Genomic DNA, 9,650 nt, shown 5'->3' on the forward strand with positions numbered 1-9,650 from the left:
AAAAATAAAATGCCACCTTTAGTTATCCATGCAAGCAACAGAATTCAACTTCCATGATCGGTAACAGAAACATACATCCATTAATATTATCAGTTTAATGTGAAGTTCTGGTATGCCAATAAAGGTATTGAAATTGAAATTAATGTGAAGTTCAGCCACAAAAGTAGACTGCCAATGAATCATAGCCAGAGTTGTGGAAAACAGAGCCTTGTTTACTCACCGTGACGGCTCCTTCTGTTCTGGGATGAAGGGCATCTTGTCATTTGCGGGTATTACCATCACGTGCCCAGGGAGGCAGGACTAATTTTTTTTTCAACTTCCTGTCCCCTGGGCGGGAAACCCAGCTTCGTACTCACCGAGCTAAAGGAGACAGGTAAGTGCAAAAGACAACCATGCACCAAAAACAAGGTGCTTACAGAAGAAACGTGAACTCTCATTATATGAACACACAAAAAACAACAGGAAAAAACAACATGTTCTTTTGAATCAGGCAAGATGGCGGACATAAGGAGGATCCTGTATTACGCTTCTTAAATTTAGAATCCACTTATTGGTACCCCTCAAACTGACATGCTAAGTCTTGGATGATTACTTCTTGGGCGGGCAAGATGCCCTTCATCCCAGAACAGAAGGAGCCATCACGGTGAGTAAACAAGGCTCCGTTCTCGTTCTGGGAGAAGGGCATCTTGTCATTCGCGGGATATCCAAGAGCTATTCATCTGGGTGGGGTCTAAGATCTATCCAAGACGTGCTGCAAGACTCTTCTACCGAAGGCTGCGTCAGCAGAGGCCGTGGAATCGATCTTATAATGTTTTATGAAGGTATTGGCCGTAGACCAGGTAGTTGCTCTACAAATTTCATCTAGTGAGGCTTGCCTATTAAAGGCTGCTGATGTTGACGCACTGCGCACCGAGTGTGCAGTAATGCCCAAAGGAGGTGGAATTTTGCTAGCCTTGTATGCTTCAGTAATGCATTGCCTTACTGCGTAGCTGATGGCAGAGCTAGACATTTTTTGTCCCTTGGATGGACTAGTTAGGGAGATGAATAGTGTGTCTGAACGCCTAATACATTCCGTGCAACTGAGATACACCTTTAGAAGTCTCCTAAGATCTAAATGGTGCCACTCCTTCTCCTTTGGGTGCACTGGGTTGAAACAAAAGGAGGGAAGGTGGACCTCCTGAGATCGATGAAATACAGAATTCATCTTTGGGATGAAGGTGGGATCCGGCCTGAGGACCACTTTGTCCCTGTGAAAGGTACAGAAACCTTCGCGCACTGACAGTGCCCTCAACTCGGATACTCGATGGGCTGAGGTCACCGCCGTGAGGAAGATGGTTTTCATCCTCAAAGTCTGTAAAGGAATGTCCCTGATGGGTTCGAAGGGAGGTCGTGTCAAGGCGGTGAGGACTATGTTAAGCCACCACGTGGGGAACCAGTGGATTACTGGTGGTTAGTCTGTGCCACCCCTTTCAGAAAAGTCATGATGTGAAGTGACATGCTACTTACTATCTCTGACATGCTCTGCTGCCAGAGATAGTAAGTTCACCTCCGCCCATGACATTATGATCTCCGCCTCCTGCTGGAGTCTGGAAGACCTCAAACCCCCCCCCCCCCGCTTGTTGATATAAGCTTTGGCGGAGACATTGTCCGTGCGAACCAGGATGTGTCTGTGTCGCAGTAGGGTCTGGAACTGTTGTAGAGCCAACCGAATGGCCCTTAACTCCAGGACGTTTATGTATAACCTTCTTTCTCTTGCTGACCATTGGCCCTGAGCTATGTAGGTTTGACATATGGCCCCCCAACCTTCTAGACTTGCGTCCGTGTAGACCTGGATCTGATCCTCTATGACAATGTGTAATCCTTTGTTGAGGTTGCTGGGTTTGCACCACCAAAGGAGTGAGTGACGGAATTCCAGTGAGAGCGGGATGGATTTGTCCCTGCTTTGTGTGATGAGGTTCTGATAAGGCTGAAGGAGTCTCTGGAGAGACCTCGAGTGCCATCTGGCCCATGGTACGGAGCTGAGGCAAGCCACCATCTTTCCCAGCACTTTGGCTAAGTACATGATCCTGCCGTGACTGGATCTGATCGTGGCCTGTACCATGCTTTGGATTTTGGCAATCTTGCCCTGAGGTAGGAGGACTAGATTCTTGTGTGTGTCCAGAATCACCCCCAGATGTTCCAACCTCTGGGTTGGAACCAGGTGACTCTTCTGAAGGTTCACTAAGAAACCATGGTTGGTAAGAGTTTGAACTACCTTGTCCATGTGTGCTAAGGCCTCCTCCCTGGACTTGGAGCATATCAGAATGTCGTCCAGGTAGGGAAATATGGTAATCCCCTCCTGCCGAAGCAACGCCACCAGCGTCACCAGGATCTTGGTGAAGGCGCGAGCGCAGAAGCCAGGCCGAAGGGGAGAGCCCTGAATTGATAGTGTTTTCCTGTGTAGCAAAACCTGAGATATTTGAGGTGTGCCTGATGGATCGGGACGTGAAGGTAAGCCTCCTTCAAGTCCAAAGACGTAAGGAACTGGTCTACCTGCAGGGCTTCTATGATTTACCGGAGGGTTTCCATCCGGAACTTTCTGTATTTGACCATCTTGTTGAGGTACTCCAGATCTAAGATAGCCCTCCAGTCCCCATTTTTCTTGGGGACTGTAAAGAAAATCGAATAAACCCCACTGCCCATCTCGGGTAGAGGTACAGGCTCTATGGCCTGTATCTGGAGTAAGTGGAAAATGGCATCCAGGGTTCTCTGGTGCTTTTCCTTGCGCAATGACCTTGGGGAATTTACAAATTTATCTCTGGGGAGGCAGGTGAATTCTATGAGGTAGCCTGAAGATATCACTTGAGACACCCAGGCGTCTGTGTAGGACCTTTCCCATTGTGTATGGAACTGTAGGAGCCTGCCCCCCACTTCCTGTGACTTGGCGTCACTGCTTTGGGGTTTTGGAGAATTTGTCTCCGTTACCCTGCTGTTGTTGTCCCTGGGGGGGGGGGGGATGAAAAAACCGGTTGCCTCCCCTGCGAAAGGAACCCCTCGGATTATTCCAGGTGCCCCTTCGCTGATCTGGTCTGAAAGGTGCCAAGGTATGAGCAGACCAAAAATTGGGGAAAGACGAGAAAGGTCTCCCTTCCTTTTTATAGGACTTTGGATAGAAAAGCAGAGATTCTTTCTAAGAAGGTTCATGAAGAATCTCTGCTTTTCTATCAAGCGGGTCTCTAATGGTCCCCACCCCATCCTCAGAGGGGAGATCTGGGGAATGTACTGTTTCCACTGGTGCATCAATCAGGGGAAGCTGAAATAGAGACATGGCTTGGGGAACCATAGTATAAAGCCTTTTAGTGCTGGAAGGAAATAGCCTATTGGCCAGGGGTTTGTCAAACTCTGCTTGCACCTGGTTCTCAAAAAATTCTGGGAAGGGCATTTCCCAGACCTTAGGCTTTGTACTGGGAAAAAATTCTTTTGTTCCCTTCTTCCTAGATTTTGGTGTGGGTTTAGTCACAGAGTCCGCATCCTCATTAAGAACTACCAAGACTTTGGAAGTCCTCAGTGGAAAACAAGCGGGGATGCTGTTCCTCGAGAAGGATTGGACTCTCTTAGTCAGAATTAAATTCGCCTTCCTCTCTGCTCTCTGAGTCAGAGACTCCATCCTCCATAATCTGGAGGCTTTGTGAGGGCGGAGGGGCTTTTAAGGCTGCCTTTGTGCGCCAATGGGTGGTAGTCTGGTCCTCTTGTCCCTGTTGGGAACGGGGAGGGGGAACAGTGGATGCACTTGCCCCTTGTACTAGAGGCACAATGGAGTCCCTAAAGGCTGTTAATATTTGGGCTTGCTTATCTAGGACACTGTTAAAAAGATCAAACATTTCCCGCCGAGATAGAGGAACCTCCACCTCGGTGCGCATTACATTACCCCATGAAGATTCTCGGGAACAAGAGAGGCGCCTTCTTCCAGAGGTGCTGTAATGGCCGCGGCTGCTGCGGTCGCTGTTTCGGGCCACTCGATCCTTTTTGCGCCATTTTGAGGCGGCTCATGAGAGCGCGCCTTTTTTGGTGTGGTTGGCCCCTCTGCGCGTGTTGCTGCGCCGCCGCAACTGCGGCCGTTAATGTTCCCTTTACATCTTCGCCCTGTTGAGGCGACGAGGGCCGACTCATGATCCTCCTCAGAGAGGAGGTCAGAATCCAAGTCTCTCCTGCCGTCCGCCATCTTGCCCTGCGGGGCGAAGTGGGGGCGGAGAGGTAAAGTGAAAGAGAAAGGACTGGTGAGGGGAAGCGGTTCGCAGCCAAAGCCGGCAAAAAAAAAAAAATAGAAGGAGAAAGGAAGACACACTAGAGATAAAACACAGACGTAAAGGTCCACAAAAACACAAAGAATTAGAACAACCAGACTGAGTTCAACAACGAAGCTGCCACCCTAACCAAGGCAGGACGAAAACTGGGTTTCCCACCCAGGGGGCAGGAAGTTGAAAAATTTTTTAGTCCTGCCTCCCTGGGCACGTGATGGTAATACCCGCGAATGACAAGATGCCCTTCTCCCAGAACGAGAAAGAAGGACCACCGTCACAACCCAGATTTGCCAAAATTCCATGAGCCCTTCAACACTTTTCTTGGCCCATATTTATTTAGGATGCCTTCAGGCTGCATACAATGGCAGACATCCAAGTTTGTACATTGCCAGGCCTTGCCTTAAACAACTGAATCTAGCTTACATTTTCTCCCTTTTGCATCCTTCTTAGCAGTCCTGTGCAATTCTCTATACGAATCACCACCACCAAAAGAACCCTCTCTTATTTAAATTCCTCAAGACTTACTTGTACTTGAAATCCAGGACCTTTTCAGATGTCCCTTTCTCAATGTCATTTGATAAATGACCCACCCTCCAACATTCGTTCTCAAACTCTTTGTGTCTCTCTCCCTCTTTAAGCGATGTCCTTTCTATTCTTAATAAGTTGCCTGGATGAAGGCTACGCAAACTTTGCTTTACTTAGTAAGTTTTTGGCCCTAAATACAAATTATGCAGAAAAATATAGAGGTGACAGGGGACATTTATCTGTTGGTGAAATGTTCACCTCCGTGAAGTGTTCACATATGTCTCCATAACTTCACCAGAACAATGCATTTGTTTATATAATTATGTTTGCCTGGTACTTACCAGTTGTCTTCTTTGTGCACCTGAAAAGCTCTCAAGAAGGATGTGTTAAAAGCTCAGGGAAACGTAATACACTGTGTTTTATACGACGCACAGAATTCAGTAGCCCAGCCGTTCATTCTGACCAACAGCCACCCTGACAGCAGTCAAAGCAAGAAGGTGAAGTTTTCCTCTCTCGAGTGCACGGAAATGTGATAGCAGGTAAGGTGGTATTCAAATACAATATGCAAATAGTGTGACTGCCTACAACTTTTATTTATTCACTTCGCTCATAGTCTTTCTCACTGGGACTCAAGGTAGATTACAATATAGAAAAATCACCTAAAACATCAAATGCCGTCAATGAACAATGCATAGGACTAGGATTACAGAACTGGGAAACAATCCAAACGAAAAACTATAGGCAATAAAATTTGTCTAGGGCATATGTGCCATAATACAGAAAACAGGTTATAAAAGTAGAAGACAATGCAGTAAGAGGAAGGTGATACATATAACAGATCGCAATCCTATCCCCTTATTAAAGAGACCTCCGGCTTTTTGAAGATGCCACCTGGCAAACGGGTAACTTCAGTGGTACCTAAATATTCTCTGTGGTGGCACCCACCTGGTGACATGACCAACCTGATAAGGACAGATAAGCCCCTGCACTTATCTTTCTGCAGATAAGCGTAGAACTTTTCAGGAGGGCATTTTTTGAAGGGGAATGAATTGTTGTTGTTAATGTTGTTTGAAGGTTTATACATTTTTACATTGTATTTATTTTTGGTTTTTAATGTTTGCAATCTGCCCTGAGTCGTTATGAGAAAAACAGACTATGAAGTAAGTAAATAAATAAATAAATGTCACTTGCCTTCACGTTATTTGACAGTCATCTTTGGGCATCCTTGTGACTTTACTGGTTCAGAAGAAAATAAATAAGCACCTTCTGCTCGTTAAGCAACCTAGGGGGAGCTGGAGTTTTCTGGCATCTGCAAGTTATAACTCTTTCCTCCATATTCTGCAAAATGTCTAAGTGGGAATGGTAAATAGCTATTGGGGCTCTCCCAGTCCCATTTGACCAGACCCCAGCCCAGCATGACCACTGGTCAAAAGGGACTGTGAGAATGCCCCAGCAGCAGTGCTAAGATTCTATTTCCCCAGACAACAGAACCTTCAGCCCACCCAGGCTGCAACACAATTGCGTACTCCCTATGTGCTCAAGTTGCTACCCGAATCCCACGGCACACACCAATGGTAAAGGATATTGTACTATAACAGTCTGACATTTGTAAGCTTCTACAAAGTCATGGTTGGCAACCGCATACGTACATCTATCAAAACATAAGAGAGAAATGTATTAAGAATCGAGATTATATCCAAATTACAGTCCTTTCCTTTAATTAGATTAAAATGCAGTTCACGAATAGCAACAAATGCTATTCAAATTATACTTGAAGAGATTTCAAAGTTGGATATATTTTAATACTGTGCTTTCTAGATTACAACCTTCAGTTTACACATATATCTGGGAGTAATACACATATCTGGGAGTAAGCACAACACACTTCAATGGGACTTTACTTAGAAGTAAACATGTTCTATCTAACATGCAGGCCTAAACAAGAATATTACTTGCTATGATCAAGTATATTTTAAATTGTTTCTATTTTGAATGTAACTTTCACAAAGCTGCCTAGAACATGATTGATTTCTGCTTTTTCACTTTGATTTTGGAGTCTATGGCAGGGTGGATTCCCCATTCTTGTAATACACATGACACATTCGTAGTGTCATCAGCCATTTTAAGCACCACTCCAACACTATCTATAAGACAGAGTTAATTGAGAGTACTACATATACATTTTTGTTTGTTTGTTGCTACACTGCAGGTGCCAAAACACAAATACCAAAAGACAATTATTATTGCTTAAACTATTCCTTTGAATCCTTCGCAACAATTGAGGAAAGCGTTCTCCATACTTAATCGATTGAGCCCCTCATCCCATCCATTTTTACCTTAAGTGGGCAGCAAACATTTCATCATAAGGTGGCTCCAAGACTTGTTGGCATTTTTCTTCCGGTGATGGAAGCTAGTTATAAAATAAGCTCAGTGAGATGCTTGATGCTTTGTTGCAAAGGAATGTGGCAAATATAGCATAATATATGGGGTGGGATCCATTAACAGAAGGGCTGGCTGACTTTTACCATTTATAACCTCCTCATGCAGACCTCCAAACACTCTCCACAAGGATTGCTATTCCTGTGAGGGGTCATGTCCCTGTCCCTGACAAGTGGCACTTCAAGGAGTATTTTGAGCTGTAGGAGGCGCGAATATCCCTTCCCACTGACCGAAATCCTAATCAGAAATTTTCTGCTGGATTCAACCTCTTATTTTTTTCCACATGCGTTCTTGTTACTGAACAAATGGCTTATTTCCTTATGGACACAAATGAAGGCAAATGCAGCAGCTCTCTTAACGTGTGAGAAAACCCATACATTGAAGACTCCATACCATAAAATCATAGCTCGTAAAAATGTTATGTTTTACAAGCTGTGAAATATTAATGAAAACATGAATGGAAAAATCAAGGAAGAGCTTTTCAAAGCAAGTAAAAAGGAGCAAAAAGGAACAAACAGAATGGAAAACAGAAGACAAAGGAAGACATTCAAGAAAGAAAAGTAGAGCTCTCCCATTTAAGGAAAACCTTGTCAACAAGCAGAACAAAGATCTTAAAAGTTATCTTCAAAAACTGACCCAGAGAAACTCCACGTTTTTCATGTACCTGATCAGTAGACTCTTCTCATGATAAATATATTAAGTGTTTAAAGTGACATGCAGAAGAACGAAGTGGCAGAGACTTGTACTGCCAGAATGGGGTGTTGTAAGGATGAAATGGAGGAGAGGAAAATGACAGAAGTCACTTTAGGTCCCCACTAGGGAAAAAGGCAGATTATAAAATAAAATTTAAAAATATCACTGCTTCAGATAGCAAGTGAAAGATTATAGGACATTTCCCAGATGTTAAAAACTCCCAGCACCGCAATCAAAAAGAGGAAACAGAACTGTTTTCTCAGCCGGGCTAATGGTTGTTCAGAACCTGTTTTGTGAAGGAACATTCAAAGCTAGAATCTAGAGTTTCAAGAGGTGCAATCCATCCTACCAGCCCACTGCCCCCTCGTTCTTCTGCGTGTGTAAATCAGAGCTTAGGTTTTTCCAGGGCTTACCCTTTGTGGTGAAATGGCCTGCAGAACCACACTCTGCTACTGCCTATTTTCCCAATGTGCTCAATCCGGGTGGGGTATTTCACTGATTACCCCCTCCCCGCTTGTGCCAGCTCACCCTACTGCCTTTCTGCAGCCACCAATCAGAGCTCTTTTTTACACTGTAACTCTGTGTATACAGTATGGGTTCTACTCAAAAATGGTAACTCCACTTAGAAGTAAATGTATTGAAGATCACAGTAACAGTGTGCTTAGCAACAGTTCAATCATATGTATGCTTATGGAACTTACTTCTAAACAACCCTGCCCTGCAAGTCTCTTACCTGAAGTCTTGGATTTGCAACATGAGGATGTTTAAATGACACTAATTCTGCACAGAATGATCCCTCTCTGTTGTCAATGGCTTCCAATACCTATGAATGAAAATATACAAAAACAAACCTTGGATTACTTACCGTGAAGGTTCCTTCTGCTCTGAGGTAAGGAGGGCATCTTGCAACATTGGCTGCAACATTCTGCCTCCCAATGGCACAAGATGCAGTCCTCCTCAGAGCGAGAATATTATTGAACAAACCTTTACATTTAATTCTGAACCTGGCTCATGGAGTGTGGATCAAAAAAACCCACACAACAGGGCCAAGTACTGATAAAGGTCATTTTTTTCTACAAACAGAAGGAAACCCACCCAGATCTGCAGAAAAATTCCAAACATTAAAAAGTTGGGGGAGGCAGTAATAACAACCCTCAAACCAGAGAGGCAGTCAGTGGTCTTGTGGTGGTGTGGTCAGCATAAAGGATCTGGGCCAGTTTGGGTGGGGAGAAGGCCACAAGTGAGGCAGGGAGCAGAAGCTGGGAGGGCAAGGAAAAAGGGTGGGCAAGTGAAGCTGCCTAAGAAGAAGCTGGGAGGGCAAGGGAAGAAGGTGGACAAATGAGGCTGCCTGAGAAGAAAGAAGGCAGATGGTGGCTGGAGCTGCTGCAAGCCCCAACACAATCCAGATCGGCAACAAGGCAGTAGCAGCTGGGAAGAGGCACTTCTGATCTCTCCTTCCTTTCCTAGTAGTTATCTCTACCCCCACCAGAGAGAAAAAGTAGACAAGCAGCACTTTGTCTACTTAGGAGGAGGTGGTGAGCTTCTTCTTTTTTGCTTCCTTCCTTCTCCAACTCCCATCCCAGCACAAAAAAAGTCACAAATGAATAAACCAAAGGAGTGGAGAAATGATTACTGAAATGCAGCTATTACTTACCTGCTGCAAATATTGGTTTATAGTGATGTGTGCCATCGAAAGCAATCGAACATTTTATT

The 9,650-nt window shown here is 44.7% G+C and overlaps 1 protein-coding gene across 1 annotated transcript in view; it reads right to left on the reverse strand.

Annotated features, from left to right (window-relative positions):
* Positions 1-9,650, reverse strand: part of PCID2 (PCI domain containing 2) — a 279,698-nt gene extending 270,048 nt beyond the window's left edge. The window contains exons 1-5 of the mRNA XM_056862007.1: positions 9,592-9,650; positions 8,671-8,760; positions 7,142-7,215; positions 6,391-6,456; positions 5,147-5,188 (exon numbers count right to left, since the gene is read on the reverse strand). Coding sequence (XP_056717985.1) covers positions 5,147-5,188; positions 6,391-6,456; positions 7,142-7,215; positions 8,671-8,760; positions 9,592-9,627 — 308 coding nt within the window. The 5' untranslated portion in view covers positions 9,628-9,650. The remainder of the gene's footprint in view (positions 1-5,146; positions 5,189-6,390; positions 6,457-7,141; positions 7,216-8,670; positions 8,761-9,591) is intronic.

The sequence above is a fragment of the Euleptes europaea genome, chromosome 16 (genome assembly GCF_029931775.1).
Source record: "Euleptes europaea isolate rEulEur1 chromosome 16, rEulEur1.hap1, whole genome shotgun sequence".
In the NCBI taxonomy this organism is placed as follows: domain Eukaryota; kingdom Metazoa; phylum Chordata; class Lepidosauria; order Squamata; family Sphaerodactylidae; genus Euleptes; species Euleptes europaea.